The sequence below is a fragment of the Carlito syrichta genome, unplaced genomic scaffold, assembly GCF_000164805.1.
Source record: "Carlito syrichta isolate Samal-C Ts95f unplaced genomic scaffold, Tarsius_syrichta-2.0.1 Scaffold126461, whole genome shotgun sequence".
Taxonomy (NCBI): Eukaryota; Metazoa; Chordata; class Mammalia; order Primates; family Tarsiidae; genus Carlito; species Carlito syrichta.
The window spans coordinates 125,429-145,386 of NW_007070557.1; the positions used below are offsets into that span (position 1 = coordinate 125,429).

Consider the following 19,958-nt stretch of genomic DNA (forward strand, 5'->3'; position numbering starts at 1 on the left):
TCCAATCCATGAATATTTTTCCATTTGCTTGTGTCATCTTTGATTTCTTGGAGCAGTGTTTTGTAGTTTTCATTGTAAAGGTCTTTCATGTTTCTGGTTAGGACCACCCCAGTCCCTGGCCAGCTCGGGGCACCCTCCGTTGAGGGACAGGTTGGGAAGGGGTTCAGGCGAGCCAGGGGAGGCCAGGGAAGGCTGAGGCAAAGGTAGGGGCAGGTCAGACACTGAGCGATGCAGGGGCGAGTGGGCCATGGGTGGGGCTGGGTCTGGAGTCAGGGTCAGCTCTGACTTGGCACGGGGCAGCCCATGGGCAGGGGTGGGCGAGGCAGGCTCCATAGTGGCAGGGAGGTAGGAGAGACGTCCGCGGTAGGTGTGCAGTGAGGCGAGGCCCAGTACTGTGCCCAGCGTGAAGCGGGCGCTGCCTAGGGCCCTGAAGCGCTCACTCTGGATGTCCACGTCAGACACGAAGCCCCAGGCCACAGACAGGAAGGAGAAACAGCGGGAGCCTGAGGCCAGTGTCACTGAGAGCAGGTCCAGCGGGTGGCCGCCACCCCGGCACAGCAGCAATGAACAGTTGAGCAGCAGGTCGAGGCCCAGGGCCGGCTCAAACCTTCACAGCCAGAGGTGGATGGACACACGGGGGAAAGAGCAAATGGGCTTGGGTGAGAGATGAGAGACTCAGGGCTGGGCACCAGGCGGCACCGAGGCCAAGGAGGCCAGGCTCTGAGCCAGTAGCAGCCATGTGGCCACCTCCAGACAGACTCTTCTTACTGGGCCAGGTTCCCTGTCAGTTTTTTTTTTAAGTCAGAGTTTCACTCCATCGCCCAGACTGGAGTGCAGTGGCCGCTCCCGGCCACTGCAGCCTCGACCTGCTGGGCTCTGGCAATCCTTCCGCCTCAGCCTTCCAAGTAGCTAGAACTACAGGCATGCACAATGCTCACCTAATTTTGATTTTTTTACCAAAAGTTGATTTTTATCAAAAATCTTGCCAAGTTGCCCAGGCTAGTCTCAAAGCCCTGGGCTCAGGCAATCCTCTCACCTCTGCCTCCTAAAGTGCTGGGATCACAGGCGTGAGCCACTGTGCCCAGCTCCTTGTCAGTTCTAACAAGCATTAATTGAATGCCTTCTGTACCAGGCACAGTTCTAAGCTCTGGGGATACAGCTGGGAATGAGGCAGGTAAAAATGTCCAGGAGTGGGGACGGGGTATCCCACAGCTGGACTGATTTACTTGACCAACAGTGGTTATGGCTGAGGGGGAGAACAGGGGCCCGTCCCCTCATGGTATCCTCAACCTCCCCAGTGGGAGCGCCCAACCTACCCCCCATGCTGGTTCACTGCTCCGGCCAGCGCATTGCCTGAGCCACAGGGGAGGATGCCCACGGGCATCTTCACAGCTTCCTCCCAGTCTGGACGATCCAGGAGCCCGTTCAGCACCTGAAGGGTGGGAGACCCAATACCTGGGAGCTGGTCCCAGCCTCTGCAGTCCCCCAGGGCCCGGGACCAGGGGCAGGGTGCTCCTGCCCTACCTCATAGAGCAGCCCATCTCCTGAGACCGTGACAATGCCGTCCCACTCACTCAGGCTCAGCCCCTGCACCAGCTCCCGGGCATGGTTCTGTCGTTCTAAAGTGGGAAACCAGGTGGTTAGACAGGCTGTCCCACCCCGGGACCCAGGAATCCCAGCCTTCACCCCCACCTCCTATCCTGGCTCAACCTTACCTGTCTGGATGAGGTTGAAGGACAACCCGGCTTCCGAGATCATGGGTAGCACGTGGTTCTTACACCACTGCCAGGCCAGGCCCCGCCCCCCAAAGGGATTGACCAATAGGAGCAGCCGGGGCGGCCGTGGCAGAAGCTCAGGGGTGATCTCTGCAGAGAGAGGGCAGGGTCAGAGACAGGCCAGAGACCCAGGGCCCTCACCCTGGGAACAGTCCTTTCTAACAGCCCCCTGCAGAACTGGGGCAGGGCCGGTACCTGGAGCCTGCAGGGAGATTTCTGCTCCCAGCCCTCACTGACCAAGCCCAGGTATGCCGCCCTGCTCCACCTCCCAGGTGTTGACACAAAGGCAGAGCTTGGATGTGAAACCAAGTGCCCTTTGGACCCACGTGTGGGAGCTGCGGTTCCCACTTTCCTCATCCTGAGCACCTGCTACCTGGGATCAAGTTACTCCACTGTGCAGGCTCCCTCACTGTCACCATCCAGTAGAGTCCCCAATCAGCCAGCATGACTGTTGGACCAAGGAATGCTCACCGGATGGGGAGTCTCGAAGCTCTGCCTTCCTGCACCAATTGAGGACCCTGTCGGGACTGGGACTCTGCCCAAAAGTAACCTCTGACACTGCACAGGCTGGGTGAGATGCCACCTTTGGGCTCCTGGGTTGACCCAGGAAGACCTCTGTTGGCACATATCACTCTGGGTGGTGGCTGGTCATGTGTCAGTCTGCTGCTCCCCAGCCCAGGAGCCTCTGACTCACCTGTGGTCAAGACCCACGGAAGGGGGTAGGGACAGAGACGGAAAGCTAGCAAGAGAGCAGCAGATGTAAATCTTTGTTCTCTATGTTTTTTTTGTTCCTTCTGCAGCCCAGCCCTGTCTGTGTATCACTCTTTCGATGGACCCAGAAAGACACATCACAAAGACAGACACACAGAAAAACAGAGACAGAGATGCCCACGGAGGAAGTTCTGCAGAGACACCAAGGTGGCCCTAGGACGGAGTGGCTGCCCAGCGCCTCACCCCCATCCCCAGGCAGCGGCAGTCCTCGGAGCAGGCACGTGAGGGCCGTGGCCCAGCGCTGGGCCTCAGCACGGTTCTCCTCGTAGGTGGCTGCCCCATCTGCACGGAAGGTGCGGGTGGCTCTGCGCCGGCCCCCGCGCCGGCCCCGAGGGTAGGTGTAGATGCAGAAATAGGCTGCAGAGTCTGAGGGGCTGCGGCTTCGCAGGGTGCAGCAGCCTGAGACCTCAGCCAGCGGGACCAGGCCACCCCGGGGCCTGGCATCAGGTTTGGGGCGCAACCGCTGTATGTGCAGGGCTTGCGATGTGAGGGTGAGAGCGAAGCGTGGGCCACGGGCTGGGTAGGAGCCAAACTCGCCGTGTAGGAGCGGGGTGCTGGCAGCCAGGGGCGGTGGTGGCGGGGCCATGGCCTCAGCCCTGTCCAGGGTGCTCCTAGGCCCGTGGCCCCAGCTCCCGGTCAGCTCCTGGTCCGGCCTCTGTGAGAAGAGAGGAGGAGGGTGGGAGTCAGAGTCTAAGACCCCATGGCAGGTGGAGGGAGGGGCAGGGCTTGTGGACAGGAGGAGACGACGAGGGGCGGTGGCAGGTGAGACAGGAGCACCAGAGACAGACAGGCTCAGACAAGCGTGGAGAGCCCTTGAGGATGTGGGGCAGAAGTCAGCTGGGCAGAGAGGCCAGCATCCTGAAAGGCCCAGAGACCCAGGCATGCAAACACCCATCCACATATTCCCTAGAGAATTACTCAGTCTCCTCTAGCTGCTGACCATGGTGCCAGGCCCAGCAAACTCAGCAGGGAACCAAACAGGAACAGATTCCCTGCCTTCTTGGGGTTTGTGTTCTAAGCAGAAAACGGAAAAAGCAAGATAAAGGAGTAAATTATACAGTGTGTTGGGTGATATATATAGTGATAAAGACTTTGAGGAAAAACAAGGCATAGGAGGAGATCGGATTGTAGACACACCGACATATACAGACACACACAGATTGAGAAAGACACCCCCCATGCAGAGTCATCTCCAGGTGCAAGAGTAATAAAGGAAACACTCAGGCACAAACAATAGAGCAAGAAGGACTGAGAGCCAGAGAAACACTGCAGAAGACAAACAGCGTCAGTGAGTTGAAACTTGATGAAAAGTAGAGAGGAGAGTAACAGTAACAGCAACAGGCAGAGTTAGAAGAGCAGACAGGAGAGAGACAGGAGGCAGGCACGTGGATAGCTGGAGGAACGGGTGTGACACAGGGGGACTAAGGGGTCTGAGAGGAGCCACATGCGGGCACCTGCAAAAGGCAGGGGCCAAGAGCTGGTCCCCGAGCACTGACCTGGGTGTCTGGCCGCCTGCTCTCCGGGGAGGGGGTGGGAGCCGGGACTGAGGTCCCTTCCCCAGAGGCCCTCCCCTTGCTCTCTGCCCAGCTTCTGCCTCCTCGTCCTCCTCCTCTCTGCTCACCTTTGTTCCTCACTGCCCCGCCCACCACCTGCCAGTCCTGCCCGTCACCTTGCCCAGGCCCAGAGCGGCAGGACACACCCCCGTCTCTGGACTCACCCTCAGGAGCTACCTCTGCCCTCCTGCCCTGGGCAGCTCCCTCGGGCCCAGGGTGTCTGCCTCACCCCCAAAGCTGCACTGGCCCCCTCATGGGATCCTCAAGTCCGGCTCAAGCTCGGAGCCACAGATGCCCTCCAGTCCCGGGCCTGGGTCTCCATCCATTGGTCCCCAAGCCACAGGCCCGAGTCTCCATCCCCAGGTCCCTCGGCCCCGAGCCGCCATCCCCACTCTGTTTCCGGAGCCCAGTCCCAGGCCTGGCTTTCCATCCCCGGATCCCTTAGTCCCGGTCCGGCTTTTCCACGTCCATCCCCCACCGCGGACCCCCAATCCCGGGCCTGCGTCTCTGCTCCTCTTGTCCTTCAGTCCCCCAGACTCTGGGCCCTGCCCCGACCCCCGCACCCTCCTCACACGCCGGGTGCTCCTCCAGGCGGCCCCTCAAGTCAGCACCAACCGCCCCCATCAGACCTAGGGGTGGGGGGAGGGTGTGCATCCGCTCAGCCAATGGCCGCACGACTGGCCTGAGTCGCACCAATGAGAGGGCGCGAGGGGCGGGGCCAGCCAACTCGCGAGCTTGGCGCAGGGGCCGGCCGCGGGACGGCCCGAGAACGGGGCGGGGCATCGCCTTTCGAGAGCCCGGCCGCCATCGTAAGTGAGGGCAAACGCGCAGCAGAGGCGGCGCCGCGGCCCCGTAGGCAGCGCCTCTGTCGCCATCTTTGCTGAGGGCAAGTGGGCCTGTCCCATCCATTGAATTCCAGAACGAAAAGGGGCGTGGGGGAGGTAGTTTGGTAGCGGAGACAGAGACTCAAATATATGTAACAAAGGCCCAGAGACATGCAAGGAGAGTTAGTAAAAGATAGAGACCCAGGCACAGAGCACAGCACAGACCCAGAGAAGAAAGACCAGAGGCAATAAGAGAGTTGAGGGGAGAGGGAGAGTGGGGAGAGATGGTTGTGCTTCAGATAGTTACAGAGTCAGAGTGACACAGAGAAAAACAGAGATATAAACAAAGAGACCAAAACAGGGAGATTGAGAATGTGCAAGGAAAGGACCCAAGAAAGCCCAGGAAATGACAGACACTTCTGGAATGAAAACCAGGGAGGAGAGGCTCATTAATTCACAAATTATTTACCATGGGCTCAAACTAGAGTGAGGCAGCATGAGATAAACATCTGTCCAGTGAATGACCCAGTCATATGGCAGGGCAGAGACACAAAGAGAGAGATGGGACAGTACCTGAGAGAGACTTCTAGGTCAGGGGTGAGGGAAGGGAGAATATCGGAAGGCCAGAAGCTGAGAGGACCTGAGACCAAGGCAGACAGAAAGTGAAGATGCTGAGAGACACACAGAGGCTAAGACAGGATGAAATGGAAAGAAAGCAGGGCAAGAAGATACCAGGAGACCTAGAAACAGGTAGAATTGCAGAGAGGGAAAGACATACGCAGAAGGAGGCAGGGACAGAGCTCGCTATAAAGGGACAAGTGTAGGAAGAGCTTTCCTTATTGCCAAACAATGTACCTTTCCATCCCCGGATCCCTTTCCATCCAGCCCACAGCAGCAACAGCGCCAGATAATATGTGCCAAGGAATGACGCAGAAAGGGGGACAGAAACTCAGTAAGACCAAGAGACAGGGGAACACAGCACCTGAGCTTGGGGCCCCAGAAGAAAGAAAGGCAGAGACTCAAACACAGAGACGAAGGATGGGACAGGAAGGAGGAGAAAGAACAGAACAGGGCCTCCAGCTCACACAGACTTGCTGTGTGACCTCTGGGAAGTCCCTGAATTCTTAGCCTCAGCTGCCCTGTCTGGGAAATGAGGGGAAAGCTATTCACAGTCGCCTGCCTGGGAGGTCTGAGATCACTGACGGAAGGACCTCCGGTGGTGTGTTCCCACAGCGTGATGATCTTGGCTTTCAGATGGGCCCTTACCTGGTCCCGCTGCTCGGGTGCTTCAAGGTGTCCATTCATCTGCCGGCCCTCTGCTCTGTAACAGCAACAAGACCCTGGGCCTGGATCTTAGGCCATGGGAGGGTAGTATGGGATAGGAGTCCGGCCTCACGGTCCAGGCCTGGCCTTTGGCTCTGTGGAGGAGAGCCGACTGCAGGAGGCCCTAGCAGGCTCAGTGTGCCTGAGGCCCAAGAGGCAGGTGCCTCCCTGAGAAAGGAAAAAATAGACAGGTCAGTTTCATTACTGCCCTACCCAGTCTATCTGGTTGCACCCACTAAGTGCTAACAATAAGAGTGAGGGCCAATTTGTATTGAGCACTTGTTATGTGCAAAGCGCTGACCTAAGCAATTTTATTAACTTATGTAATCCTGGAAAAATTCCTGTGTGCCAGGCCTGTTATCATTCCCTTTTTGTAGATAAGGAAAAATAAGGCCCAAAGAGGTTAAGTGGCTTGCCCAGGGTCGCACCGTTATTAAGTAGCAGAGCCAGGATTTAAATTTGGTTAAAGCCTTGCAAGGCTCCACCTGCCCATCTTACTACGTCTCTGCTCCGCCCTGGGTCTCCTTCCTACCCCGACGCTTCCATTTCCTCCACCCCCACCCGCCGGGTCCTCAATCTTCCTTCCCTCTGAAGCTCTGTCTCCCCCCCCCCTTAGGTCTCTCTTCCTTTCTCTTTCAGGAGATTTGTGCCCATCACCCGTCTCCACCCTGCCCCCAAGCAAGGGTCTCAATGTGTCTTCTTGGAGCTCCAGTACCGTGCCCATCCCTCTCAAGGAAACTGCAGGGTCAGTTGAACCTCTCTGGCTGGAAAAAGAAGCCCACCGGTGACAGAGGTTGACGAGGGGTCAGGGAAAGGCCATGTGGGGACAGAGGGAGAAGCTGAACCAAAAAGGTCGGAATGCAGGGTGCTATAGATTGAGCTGCAGCAAGAAAACCTCAGGTTACACCTCAAGTAGGACTTCCCAAGCTGCGGCTGCGCCTAGGAAGTGCAGCGCGAGATAAGGCAGAGGTGAACCTGGTACGGAAACACGCCCGAAGCGTTGGGTCAGATTCCAAGAGGCCTCAACTAACCCGCCAGCTCCGCCTCCTCACCTCCAACAATCGGCCTGCCGGGTCCTCCAGGAGCCACTGAGAGGCCGTCGGCGTCGGGCCAGAGCGTCACCGTGAAACGCGTCCTCTTAGCTCCGCGCATCTCTCTCGCAACCAGAGTCCTTCTTCCGGAAAATGATAGAGAACAGGGTAGGGCTAGAGAGGCTCCCGACGGGCTGGCCCTTTCCTCTTTGACGTTGCGCTTGTTCCTCTTTGGTTATTTCTTCGCCCTGTTGATATCGTCCATCTAGCCAGTCCTCCGACTCGCCACAGAGAAGCCCGGACCGTGGTAGAGCGTCGCGTCGCACCCTTGTGACGTCACGGCAGCGCCACTCACTGGCGTCTTTCCCCGCCCACTCCGGCACCCTTCTCCCTTTCCGGACCTGGCTGAGGAGGAGGCGCCATCATGGTGAGCGCGTTTTCTGCGTTCGGGGCTTTACCATCCGCCGCCATCCGTCCCGGTCTCGGGCTGGGGGCCTGCTGGGGGGAGGCAGGGCTTCTGCGGGTGCCCGGAGGAGGCAACTCCTGAGACAGGAGGGACCAGTCTAGCGGCGCGGAGATCGGCGTTGGGTCATAGCCTCCGGTCTCTCCTGTATCCCTCTGTTGTCGTTCTCATTAAATAGTTGACCGAATTGAGGTACCGGGAGGCTACCTGATATGCCTGGGGTCACAAGGGGCATCGGCGGAGTTAGGAGTCGGGCCTTTGCCGAGTCTACCGTGACCTGACGCTCTCTGGTCTGGGTCGGGGAGTGTGGGTAATCAAATGACCGGGTTTGGGGGCCAGGCGGGCATCCGAGTCTCAGATCTCTGTCTGCCTTGTGACGTTGCTTTCCGGGCCTGGTTCCCGTGTCGTGTCTTTTCGTTGGGGTTGGAGTCATACATCTCAGAGGCTTCTGGGTTAGAGAAGAAGTAGTTCATAGGAAGTGATCGTGGCAAAATAAGGGCTGCATAAATGCAAGGTATTAATACTAAGACGGTTTGAAGAACATTCGTTCAGAAAAGCAGGAGGGGTTGTGGTGTAAATCCTGGACTTTCCTCGGTTTTCTTAGCTTTAAAGGACCTTGTAGGATTGGCCAACTGAGTGAAGGAAGGGGATAACTGCATGTGAGGTCATCCTAGTAGTATTAGTATGTTTTTGATAAAAATCCGTTGTCATTATTGTTGCCGTTGTTTGTTTGTTTGTTTGATTGAAGTCTCACTCTGTCGCCCAGACTGGAGTGCAGTGGCACACTCACAACCACCGCAGCCTCGACCTCCTGGTCTCAGGCGATTCTTCTGCCTTAGTCTTCCAAGTAGCTGGAACCACAGGCGCACACCACCACGTCTGACTAATTTTTTGACTTATTGTAAAGATGAGATCTCACCAAGTTGCCCAGGCCGGTTTCAAACCCCTGGGCACAGGCAGTCCTCTCGCCTCCGCCTCCCAAAGTGCTGGGTTTACGGTGACCTGACGCTCTCTGGTTGGGGTCGGGGAGTGTGGGTAATCAAATGACTGGGTTTGGGGGCCAGGCGGGCATCCGAGTCTCAGATCTCTGTCTGCCTTGTGACGTTGCTTTGCTTCCCAAAGTGCTGGGTTTACCGGCATGAGCCACTGCGCCCAGCTGCCCTTGGTTTTAATGCCATAAAGGTATGAAGGCCTGTTTTGAGAACTTAGTACTGTATCTTTGTAAAATACAATGTGTGTATTAAGTTCACATGGTTGCTGTGTTAAGGTGTGGAGACACTCAGTGCCGTTTGCTAAAACTTTCTATGTAGCCCTCTTTTAAGGGGGCATCAGCGGCAGCTCTGGGGTCTCCCAGTGGTGGGGCTAGGATTTGAGCTGGTGTGTCCAGAGCCTGGCACCCAGCTCAGTCTCGGAACAATTGAGAATGTTTGTGGGGTAACTAGCCAGGTTCAGAATTGGGTTCATAGTCATTTCTTCACCCACACAGGGAGTCGACATCCGCCACAACAAGGACCGAAAGGTTCGGCGCAAAGAACCCAAGAGCCAGGACATTTACCTGAGGCTGTTGGTCAAGGTGAGGTCAAGGCCTGGGATCTCCGGGTAGGAGTGCTCCAGATCCGTGGCTTTTAGGTCTTTCATCAAGTGCTGGTACCAGGTCCCATCCCTGGGCCTATCCCAGAGCTTCTGTGGTTTTAGCCTCTGGTAAGAGGTGCGGGGTGGGGGCAGGTTCTGGGTCCTCTGCCTGCTCTCCCTGAGTCCGGTGGAAGGTGGGGAGAGCCATAGGAATCCCAGGCCAAGCCATCATTAGAAAGCTGGGGAGAGGCTGTCCCAGGTTCTCAGGCTTCTCGCCCCTCAGCTGTACAGGTTTCTGGCCAGAAGAACCAACTCCACCTTCAACCAGGTTGTACTGAAGAGGTTGTTTATGAGTCGCAGCAACCGGCCACCTCTGTCCCTTTCCCGGATGGTGAGTGACTGGTCCAGGGAGCACAGTGGACCTGGAGACCCCTGGGGTCCTGTCTGCCCGTGGTGGCTCTAGCCCTTGGCTGAAACTGAGGTGTGTGGGTCGCTGGCCTAGTTTCTGGGCCTCATACCTGGTGGGCTGGGGCGTAGGGCTGTGCCAGTGGCTTGGTGATGCTGTCCTGAGGCTTCGGGTTCTCAGGTCAGAACACGAGTTCTGTGTGGCAAAAGCCCTCGCTTGGAGAGATCTCTTGCTTGTTCTGTGCCTGCATCTTCCTTCTGGAGGTGTCCTGAGCTGGACCTGAGGTGGCCTGTTGTGGCCGTCCTGGTCCTGGGGGTGCCTGAGGCAAGGAATTGGGTTTAAATGCCAGAAGGACTTATGATGTGCCTCGCCCCCCACCTAGATCCGGAAGATGAAGCTTCCTGGCCGGGAAAACAAGACGGCGGTGGTTGTGGGGACCATCACAGATGATGTGCGGATTCAGGAGGTGCCCAAACTGAAGGTGAGTGGGTGGGAGGTCAAGGCCTAGGGCGGGTGTCCTGTAGGCACGGCTTGGGTCCTTGCCGTGACGTGGTTCATGGTCCGTCCCAGCCTCTTTTGCCTCATGCCTGTCTGGTGGCTTTTAGGCATGGATGTAGGTCATCACTGGCATTGACTGGGTCCCGGGCCAAGCCCCTTCTCCGGCCTTGTAGTAAACTTGACGGCGCAGGCTTTTGAGCCGGTCACCCTGGTCTTAACTCTAGGTTTCTTTGTCAGCTCTGGACAAGTCCTCGGTCTTTTTGCCCCAGTTTCCTTTTACCAGATAACACATAGCATGTGGTCTTTTTCTTTTAATTTGTAAAGGAATTTCTTACGATTCTGGAGGCTGGGAAGTGCCAGGTCAAGGGGAGCGTGTGGTCTTAAAGGAGCTTTTAGAGCTAAAGAGTTGGGCCGTTGCTGCCAACTTAGAATAGATGACCGTGTTAATCATTAGGCCTGGCAAAACGCTGGGCCCTTTGGGCCAAGGCAGTGAGTGGTAAGTTGCAGCGGCCCATGGGTGGCCACGCAGTTGCTTTGATCCTCCCGATCTTCCCCAGGTATGTGCACTGCGGGTGAGCAGCCGGGCCCGCAGCCGCATCCTCAAGGCGGGGGGCAAGATCCTCACCTTCGACCAGCTGGCCCTGGACTCCCCCAAGGGCCACGGCACTGTCCTGCTCTCTGGTGAGTGATGCTTAGTGGCTCCATCAGGGGTGCTGGAGTGAGCTGGGTGTCAACTGCTGGCAGCCTTTCCCAGAGGGTCTGGGAGGCAGAAGCCACATGCCTAGTCCCTGTCAGATTGGTTCGCTTGACCTTTTTCCTCCCCAGGTCCTCGCAAGGGCCGGGAGGTGTACAGGCATTTTGGCAAGGCCCCGGGAACCCCGCACAGCCACACCAAGTGAGTATCTGCCAGGGCTCTGCCAGGTTTTGCTGCTGCTCCTGTGGCTCGCACCATGCGGCCTTGGGCCACCTAGAAGGCCCAACTGCCTTGTGTTGCCCACTTCTTGTTCAGAAATCAGCTTAAAGCTGTGTTTTCCACGGTGTTGAGCTCCCCATCAGATAATATTCAAAATGTAGGCTCTTGGGGGGGCTTGGGGCCGGCATGTTACTCAGGCTCTTCTGTTCAGTGGGAACCCTCCTAGTCTTGGGGTGGGCTTCCTGTCATTTGTTGCCTCGGGGGCCTGACTTCCTCTGCAAGAGAATTCCCTTCTCATGTTCCCCTCTCTCCCCACAGACCCTATGTCCGCTCCAAGGGCCAGAAGTTTGAGCGTGCCAGAGGCCGGCGGGCCAGCCGCGGCTACAAAAACTAACCCTGGATCCTGCCCTCTTATTAAAAAGATTTTGGATGCCCTCATTAAAAAGATTTCGGACCGTCCTCTGTGTGTTACTGGGGATGGGGGTGTGGGGGGAGAATACGTTTGGTTTGGGCATTTGGATCCCGCCCCTGTGCAGGCCAGCCTCTGGGAGGGGTGCTCCCCTCCTGCTGCGCCACAACTAGGGGGACTCTGAGGCGCCACTGGCTTGGGCTTGGAAGCAGCTTTGAGCCTCCCTGAACCTGGGGGATCCTCCCCCACCAGGGCTGGAGCCCCTCCTCCTTTCTCTGAGCCAGATGTCAGGTGTTTCCACACCTTTCTTCTTGGATTAGCCACGCCCGCCCTTCCTTGAAACCTGCTGGCTCTAGGGAAGGCAGGCGGGGTCTGGACAGGGAAGTGCAGACAGGTGGAACTGCGCCGAGGGAAGGACTGCGTGGGAACAGGTGGGGTGCGGCCCCCTTCCCGGGGCAGCCAGAGTCTGGCTGCTGTTGGCTTCTTGGCAAGCGCCCTGTGGGTGCATGATCCCGGCGACCTGCGATGGCCCTCCCCATGTTTGCGTAAGGGGCTGGGTTTTCCGGATCCCAGGCTGGGGCCTGATGAATGAGGCGGTGGCCTGGAAGAACTGCAGAAGTAGGAGTCGGAGATCTGCGGCCCCTGTGCTCACCGTCCTCTGAAAAGGCAAGCGATGGAGGGAGGCCATAGAGGCCCGGGCACAGGACTGGTGGGGGCTGATGCGGGACGGGGCAGCCTGGCCTGACTCCCCTTCTCTCTGCAGGGTGCCTTGCTGTGTTCTGGAGGAAGGCACTGCCTGGGTTCAGGGTGCCTTGCTGTGTTCTGGAGGAAGGCACTGCCTGGGTTCAGGGTGCCTTGCTGGGTTCTGGAGGAAGGCACTGCCTGGGTTCAGGGTGCCAGAGGTCGGCTTGGGAGACTCAAAGGGGCAACTGGGGCTCGGGAGAAAGACGGATAGGATGTAGAGGGGCCCCTGTCCAGGAAGAAGTGGCTGGTCGCTTGTCAGGAGACAACAGGATTCAGGCAGAAACCCGGCTGGGTCAGCTTAGCCAGTGCTCCGAAGGCCTGGCCCCGGGGTGGGGCGAGCAGCCAGCCTGAGGAACTGGCTGGTTAGTTGGCCCTCAAACCTAGATGGGTTGTTGGGATCAGAGATCAGTTTCACACAAACCGGAAACCCCTTTAGGGCACATCACTCCTCCACCTTCCACCGCAGCAGCCTCTGGGTACGAGGGTCCAGGGAGCAGAGGGTGGGGGAGGGGCTGAAGTGTGTTCCTCCAGGGCTGAGAGCAGGTGGCCGAGAGAGTCGTCTCAGGTGGACAGCCTGCAAGGGCTGTGAGCCGCTTGTGTACGGGAATAAATCACCTGGGCAGAGTCAGCCGGAGACAGCGGGGTTGCTCCGCCAAGCGGTCAGATATTGAAGCCGTCAGTCGGAAGCGATCAGTGTTTGTGTCAGTGCGAAAGGGGGTCAGTCGTGCTATTGGCCTGCTGTGCCATTAGCTGAAGGCATCTCAGTGGTCAGAGGCAGGTGGACAGCCTGTTGCCCAGGATCAGGCAGTCAGCAAAGGCCAGGGTGGGTGGGTGAGTGGTCAGCCTGACCAAGCTCTGGACAGCTGAAGGGGTCTGGTGGGGCATCGTGGGACCAGCAGGCTGGAGGCTGTCATGTGGTGGAGCAGAGGTGGCCAGCTGGTGGGTCACACAGTCAGAGGCACTGTGGGGAGGTCAGCCTAACCAGCAGAGATAGCCGCTGGGAAGGACAGAGATGGGACAGGCCTGGTGCTAGCTGAAGGCAGGCAGTGGGTGGGTCTCAGTCATTTGAACGGTCTGATTGCCAGGGTAGGGAATCAAGGACAGCTACAGAAAGCCATTTGGGCTTTTTTTTTTTTTTTTTGAGTCGGAGTCTCACTCTGTTGCCCAGGCTGGAGTGCAGTGGCACGCTCACGGCCCTTGCAGCCTTGACCTACTGGGTTCAGGCAATCTTTTCGCCTCAGCCTTCCAAGTAGCTGGAACTACAGGCATGCACCAACACGTCCAGCTAATTTTTTGATTTGTTGTAGAGATAAGGTCTCACCAAGTTGCCTAGGCTGGTCTTGAACCCCTGGGCTCAGACAATCCTCTCACCTCTGCTTCCTAAAGTGCTGGAATTACAGGTGTGAGCCACTGTGCCTGGCAGGACTTTTTTTTTTTTTAATTAAAAAGTGTTTTTTTTCTTTTTTGTAGTGACAAGTTCTCACTATGTTGCTCAGGCTGGTCTCAAACTCCTGGGCTCGAGCAATCCTCCTCCCTCGACCTCCCAAAGTCCTGGGGTTATAAGTGTGAGCCACCGTGCCCAGCCCGTTTGGACTTTAGCAGGGTCACCCTGGCCCTATAGCATCTGCTTGTCAGGAGACCCCCCCCAGATGGTCAGTCCCCCAAAGAGGACCAGACCCTCAGGGACCCAGCCTCTCGCGGTCAGTCCTGTCACCTGAGTGGCCCAATGGCAGCCTCCCAGCTAGCAGTGCTGGACGGCGTGGAGCCCGGGGCCGGGGTGCTGCCGCTGACCGAGGCCAGCCCCAGCTTTCTGTACTCCGAGGGTCAGCGGCTGGCGCTGGAGGCCCTACTGAGCAAGGGCGCAGAGGCGTTCCAGGCCTGTGTGCAGCGCGAGGGGCTGCGGCCCTTTCTGAGCACGGATGAGGTCCGGAACTTGGCAGCGGCCGCCGAAGACTGGACAGTGGCCAAGCAAGAGCCTGGTGGGACAGCCGAGGGCGCCACCGCTGATGGGGACAGGAGCAGCTTGACCTACTGGCCCGGGCAGTCAGAGCGGCCGGCGCCCCCCCTGCAACTGGGCTGGCCGGTGGACTCAGCCTGGAAGGGCATCACGCGGGCACAGCTGTACACCCAACCCCCCGGAGAGGGCCAGCCGCCCCTCAAGGAACTGGTGCGCCATGAGATCCAGGTCGCCCACAAGGTAGGTCTTGCCATGCCTGGACCCTTTCCCTCTCTGGACTTGCAAGTCCACACCGCTCCCCTCCAGGACCCAAGAGTCCACGTCCCAAGGACCCAGACCCCTGCAGTCTGGGAGTCCATACCCCAGACCTCATCCTCACCCTCTCAGACCTGGGATCCCTGCCCTCTCCCCAAGATCTGATGCCTTCGGTGACCGTGACCTTGAACCTAATGAGGAGCCCCTGCCCTCTCAGTTATCCACTCCATTTCTCTCCCTACCACCATCACCAGGCCAGGGGGCTCCAACCTCCGTGCGGGGAGGACCTAGGTGTCTCCCCTGAACCCCCTGGAAAGCCCATTCTTTGCTTCCCAGCCTGTGTCCCCCAGCTCCCATGAGAAGCGCTTTGCAAGGGTTAATGTGTCGTCTGGGCGCAGTAGCTCATGCCTGTGATCCAGCACTTTGGGAGGCCGAGGCAGGAGGATCACTTAAGGCCAGGAATTTGAGACTAGTCTGGGCAACATAGTGAGTCCTATCTCTAGGACTAAAAAAAAATATACAAGCGTGGTGGCATGTGCCTCTAGTCCTAGCTACTGGGGAAGCTGAGGTGGGAGGATCACCTGAGCCCCCCAGATCAAGGCTGCGGTAGCTGTGATTGTGCCACTGCACTCCAGCTTGGGCCACAGAGTGAGACCCTGACTCAAAATAAAAAGAAAAGAATTGGTGGCTCATGCCTGCAATCCCAGTACTTATGGAGGCCGAGGTGAGAGGATTGCCTGAGCTCAGAGGTTCAAGACCAGCCTGGGCAACATAGTGAGGCCTCGTCTCTACAGTATATAAAAAAATATTAACTAGGCGTGGTGGCATGCACCTGTAACCCCAGTCACTTAGAAGGTTTAGGCAGAAGGATTGCCTGAGCCTAGCAGGTCAAGGCTGCGGTGGCTGTGAGCCTGGGTGATAGAGTGAGACTCTGACTCAAAACAAAAACAAAAACAGAAAAACAGAAAGAAAAGGCAGAAGGAGGAGAAAAAAAGACTGAATGTGCATAATCTTTTGAGATCCCTGCGAGGAAGGGCCTATTATACCCATTGAGGAGATGGACTGACTGAGGCATGGAGTGGTTCCATCTTTTGCCTGTAAGTGGCCAAATGGGGATTTGAACCCAGGCCATCTGGTGAGTGAGTAGGAGCTTGTGACCACTACCTCATCCTACTTGCAAGACCTGGGCCCTCAGCACCTCCAGGTGGGTCCCCAGAGCTCTCCTCAGTGGCCAAGCAGGTCAGCCCCGTGCTCTGTCACCCCGGACATTCCCGAGGACCTGGAAGTTACCCACAGTGCCCTACAAAGACATCCACCCCGACCTTGGAGGCAGGCTGCCACGGAACACTTGGGCACTGTGGTATCACAGCTCAGGGGCCACCTTCCCCGTTGCAGACATGAGATTTGTTTGTTTGTTTGTTTGTTTGTCTGGGTGTTTTTGAGTCTCACTCTGTTACCCAGGCTGCAGTGCAGTGGTAAGATCACGGCTCACTGTAGGCAATCCCCCTAACTCAGCCTCCCAAGTACCTGGGACTACAGGTCTGCACCACCGTGCCCAGCTCATTTTTTGGAGACGAGGTTGCTATGTTGCCCAGGCTGGGCTCAAACTCCTAGCCTCAAGCAATCCTCCCACCTCAGCCTCCCAAAGTGCTGGGATTACAGGTATCAGTCACCATGTGAGGCCTGAGATTTGTGATGACAATTTTCCAGCAATTGGGAACTGCAGCCAAGAAGGGGCTGCAGTGGTGTATGTCGAGTGGGGGGCTCCCCTTCAGCCCCCCTGAACATTAAACTCCCAGCCCCCAGAGCACCTCTTCCCCAGGTCCTGGATGTCAGGTCCCCTGCGCCCTCAGTACCCCTGAGCCAGGCTCCGTTCCCATGTCCACATCCCCCTCCCCACCCCAGATGGTGGCCGTGGTCATGGACATCTTCACCGACCCAGACCTGCTCTCGGACTTGGTGGACGCCGCCACGCGCCGCTGGGTGCCTGTCTACCTGCTTTTGGACTGCCAGCACCTACCCGCCTTCCTGGCGCTGGCCCGGCAGCTGGGGGTGAACCCCTGGGCCACAGAGGTAGGAGGCTGGGCCAGAGGGGCCCGTGGGACCCCATTCCCCTGGTGTGTAGGGGGCAGCCTCATCCATAGAGTCCTGGGTCATCCAGACGGATGCTGCTGAGAGAGTTCCCTGGGAGCCGACTTCCACAGCATGGGGAAGGCCGGGGTGGACTTTCCCAGGGGGCCCTGAGCCCCAGACTTTGGGGTCTCCCCAAGGGACGCCCGAGGCTCCATATCAGTGGCTCTGGGGAAGCTGGGACAGACACAGCTACAGAGTCAGGGGTCACCCAGGCAGAACCCGTCTGGAGGGCCCCCGAATCCATGGGGTGGGCCTCACTCAGCCAGGGCGTGCCCTCCCTTCCTCCACCAGAACCTGGACGTCCGCGTCGTACGGGGCTGCAGTTTCCAGAGCCGCTGGCGCCGGCAGGTGAGCGGCCAGGTGCGGGAGAAGTTTGTGCTGCTTGACGGTGACAGGGTCATCTCGGGATCCTACAGGTACAGCCCCCACCCTACCCCCACTTCCCGGTGTCCCGGGCCCAGCTCTCCCTCAGTGTGCTCAGAAGACATCTGGCTTTCCAGGCCTCTATTTCCTCATCTGTCAAATGGGTCTAAAATACCCACTGGTGGATGCCAGGGCCTGCTTAGTGGCCTTGGGTAAGTCTCTTTCTCTTTTCTCCTGTGTTTTTTCTTTTCTTTTTTTTTTGAGTTGGAGTCTCACTCTGTCGCCAGGCAGGAGTGCAGTGGTACGCTCACGGCCACTGCAGCCTCAACCTACTGGGCTCAGGTGACCCTTCCACCTCAGCCTTCCAAGTAGCTGGTACCACAGGTGTGTGCCACCACACACGACTCATTTTTTGATTTATTGTAGAGATGAGGCCTCGCCATGTTGCCCAGGCTGGTCTCGAACCCCTGGCCTCAGGCAGTCCTCTTGCCTTTGCTTCCCAAAGTGCTGGGATGACAGGTGTGAGTCACCATGCCTGGCTCTTGTGTTTTTTTCACCTGGAAAACTGTGCCCACAGTTTGGGGTGGGAGGGCTTTAAAACCAGGAGGACGTGGATTGGAATCCGAGCTCAGGCCTGGGTAACTCTGCCTCCTTGGGTGGCTGTGAAGAAACGAGAGCTGGTGTGTGCCTGGCCCGGCCCACAGATGGGCTTATGTCTCCCCTTTCCTTCCTTTGGAGTCCAGCTGATCCTGCATCCTGACTCAGCCACTTTTTAGTTCTCTGACAACTGGGCCGGTGCTTCCTGAGTCTCAGTTTCCCCATCTGGAGAGGGCAAATAGTAACGGCACCTACCTCATAGGGCAGAAGAGGAGGGGGAAGAGGAAGAGGAGGGGAAGGTTGTGGCAGTCGAGAGAGGAGTGGGTTGTGGACTCTGGGGCCAGGCAACCTGGATTCAAATCCTACCTCTGGCCAGGCTCGGTGGCTCAGCCTGTAATCCCTCTGGGAGGCCGAGGTGAGTGGATTGCCTGAGCCCGAGGGTTCGAGACCCGCCTGGGCAACTTGGCGAGACCTCATCTCTACAATAAATCAAAAATCAGCCGGGCGTGGTAGCACATGCCAGTAATTCTGGCTACTCAGAAGGCTGAGGCGGAAGGATCGCCGGAGCCCAGCAGGTCGAGGCTGCAGTGGCTGGGAGTGGCCACTGCACTCCAGTCTGGGCGACAGAGTGAGACTCCAACTCAAAACAAAAAAACAAAAAAAAACAACAAAAAAAAACAAATCCTACCTCTGCCAGTTCCTGGCTGTGTGGCTTTGGGCAACTTACTTCACCTCTCTGTGCCTCGGTTTCCCCCCTACAGAAAGGGCTGATGCAGTTCCAGCCCACACATTGAGGCTGGATGATTCCCTGTTGTGGGGGGCTGTTGTGCGCATTGTCGGACGCGAGGCTGTGTCTTCCGCCTCAGCCCGGCAGATGTCGGTAGCTTCACACACCCCGCACCCCCACCCTGGCCCCTCCCTGCCACTTAGGACAGTCAGAAAAGTCTCCAGACATTGCCAGATGGCCCCTGGGCGGCAGGAGTCCCCAGCTGAGAAACATCGCTCCAGGACAGTGGCTTCTGGCTTTGTGTGTGCACCAGAATCACCCAGATGACCAGTTGAAGCACAGTGTTCAAGCTAGATAATTCAGAGGAAGGAAACAGGCAGGGTGGGGTGACTCACACCTGTTATCCCAGCACTTTGGGAGGCTGAGGCCGGAGGATCGCTTGAGGCCAGGAGTTCAAGACCAGCCTGGGCAGTGTAGCAAGACGTCATCTCTACAAAAAAAAAATCACAAAATTTACCAGGTGTGGTGGCACGCACCTGTTGTCCCAGCTACTCAGGAGACTGAGACCAGAGGAGCACCTGAGCCCTTGAAGTTAAGGCTACGGTGGCCATGATCATGCCACTGCACTCCAGCTTGGGTGACAGAGTGAGACCTCCTCGACTCAAGAAAACAAACAGAAACCAAAACGAAAAAGAAGCATGCCACAAATGTCAGCTGTCATTTATTATTATAATATATATATTTTTTCCACCATATTTCATCCACTCTAGGGTGCCGCCCATGGGAAGAAGCACCCTCCTATGGGGATGTGAAAAGCTTGCCTCTTAGAACCCAGAAAATACAGCAGGACAAGCGAAGCCACTGACCATGTCCCCCGCAGCTCAGTCAGGCCCGAGGAGACCTTGTGAGCATCAGGCTCCTGGTGGAGGGCCCCAGCATGGGTGAGGCCAAGGCCGCGAGACGTGTCTGGTGCCCTGGCCATTGAGTGAGGGGAGGGGTGGGGCGCGGGGAGGGGCGGAGCTGGGAGCCCAGGCCCAGGCCCTGCCCTCCCCATAGGTCACAGGGGACGCGCAGGAAGCAGCAAGCCCAGCCCCAGCACCAGGCCAGTGGCGGTCCTTGCCATCCGTCGGCCTGCGGGGGCATGGTTGCACAGGGGGCCGTTGCAGCAGGTGGTGACCAGGCTGTAGGTGACGCCCTTGTAGCTGATGGGCTCCTCGCGGCCGCAGCTGGTGGCCACCACGCAGCCTTTGTTGATGATCGGGCCGGTGCCCGGGGCCACCCCGTGGCCCGTGAAGCAGTCCTCGTTGTCCCCACAGCGCATGTTGGTGCCAGGGCAGTGTGTGGAGTCGGTCAGCTCACAGAAGATGCAGTCCTTGGCGCCCGTCACACCCGGTGACAGAGCTGTCACCACCAACAGCAGCCAGCCAAGGACCATGGCGGCCTGGCGGTGGGGACAGTGTCTGAGCCAGACCTGGGATTCCCCGGGCTGCCCGGAACTCTTCCTGCCTGCAAGACTCTCGCTCCTCGTTCTGGCCTCCCAGGGTCAGCGCTTGGGGGTCCTCAATCCCTGCAATGCTCTGGGTCCCTCCCAGCGGCCCTCCAGTCCCTGGGACGGAGATGAGTCGGTGACCGCGGCCCACAGGA

General features: G+C 57.9%; 4 protein-coding genes across 10 annotated transcripts in view; 2 read left to right on the forward strand and 2 right to left on the reverse strand.

The window, feature by feature from the left end:
* The window catches only part of SPHK2 (sphingosine kinase 2), an 8,197-nt gene extending 693 nt beyond the window's left edge, over positions 1-7,504 (reverse strand). The window contains exons 1-7 of one of the 2 annotated variants that reach the window (XM_008048642.2): positions 7,299-7,504; positions 6,190-6,341; positions 2,730-3,201; positions 1,716-1,865; positions 1,525-1,619; positions 1,317-1,432; positions 104-607 (exon numbers count right to left, since the gene is read on the reverse strand). In XM_008048642.2, coding sequence (XP_008046833.1) covers positions 104-607; positions 1,317-1,432; positions 1,525-1,619; positions 1,716-1,865; positions 2,730-3,201; positions 6,190-6,228 — 1,376 coding nt within the window. In that variant the 5' untranslated portion in view covers positions 6,229-6,341; positions 7,299-7,504. Of the gene's footprint in view, positions 1-103; positions 608-1,316; positions 1,433-1,524; positions 1,620-1,715; positions 1,866-2,729; positions 3,202-4,662; positions 4,664-6,189; positions 6,746-7,298 lie in introns of those variants that run through there. The other variant, XM_008048644.2, reaches the window with a different exon arrangement.
* Positions 7,310-11,588, forward strand: RPL18 (ribosomal protein L18). 6 transcript variants are annotated; one of them, XM_008048646.2, is made up of 7 exons: positions 7,310-7,704; positions 9,227-9,313; positions 9,596-9,703; positions 10,101-10,199; positions 10,774-10,897; positions 11,042-11,111; positions 11,448-11,588. In XM_008048646.2, the coding sequence occupies exons 1-7, from the start codon at positions 7,702-7,704 to the stop codon at positions 11,521-11,523; spliced, it is 567 nt and encodes a 188-aa protein (XP_008046837.1). In that variant the 5' UTR covers positions 7,310-7,701; the 3' UTR covers positions 11,524-11,588. The 6 variants fall into 6 exon arrangements, with proteins under 6 accessions (XP_008046837.1, XP_021563507.1, XP_021563505.1 ...); XM_021707832.1 differs by having other exon boundaries at positions 11,042-11,061; positions 11,476-11,588; XM_021707830.1 differs by having other exon boundaries at positions 10,774-10,901; positions 11,448-11,568.
* A 2,420-nt stretch (positions 11,589-14,008) lies between these two features.
* The window catches only part of FAM83E (family with sequence similarity 83 member E), an 11,508-nt gene continuing 5,558 nt past the window's right edge, over positions 14,009-19,958 (forward strand). The window contains exons 1-3 of the mRNA XM_021707828.1: positions 14,009-14,479; positions 16,400-16,567; positions 16,919-17,043. Coding sequence (XP_021563503.1) covers positions 14,009-14,479; positions 16,400-16,567; positions 16,919-17,043 — 764 coding nt within the window. The remainder of the gene's footprint in view (positions 14,480-16,399; positions 16,568-16,918; positions 17,044-19,958) is intronic.
* Positions 19,372-19,749, reverse strand: SPACA4 (sperm acrosome associated 4). Its single transcript, XM_008048649.1, has one exon. The coding sequence runs from the start codon at positions 19,747-19,749 to the stop codon at positions 19,372-19,374; it is 378 nt and encodes a 125-aa protein (XP_008046840.1).

Bases quoted from the DNA above. Each gene is read 5' to 3' on its own strand.
- RPL18 (XM_008048646.2), top strand. The intron at 9,314-9,595 runs GTGAGGTCAAGG...CTCGCCCCTCAG, and splicing joins ACCTGAGGCTGTTGGTCAAG to CTGTACAGGTTTCTGGCCAG. The intron at 11,112-11,447 runs GTGAGTATCTGC...CTCTCCCCACAG, and splicing joins ACCCCGCACAGCCACACCAA to ACCCTATGTCCGCTCCAAGG.
- SPACA4 (XM_008048649.1), bottom strand. From the start codon at position 19,749: ATGGTCCTTGGCTGGCTGCTGTTGGTGGTGACAGCTCTGTCACCGGGT.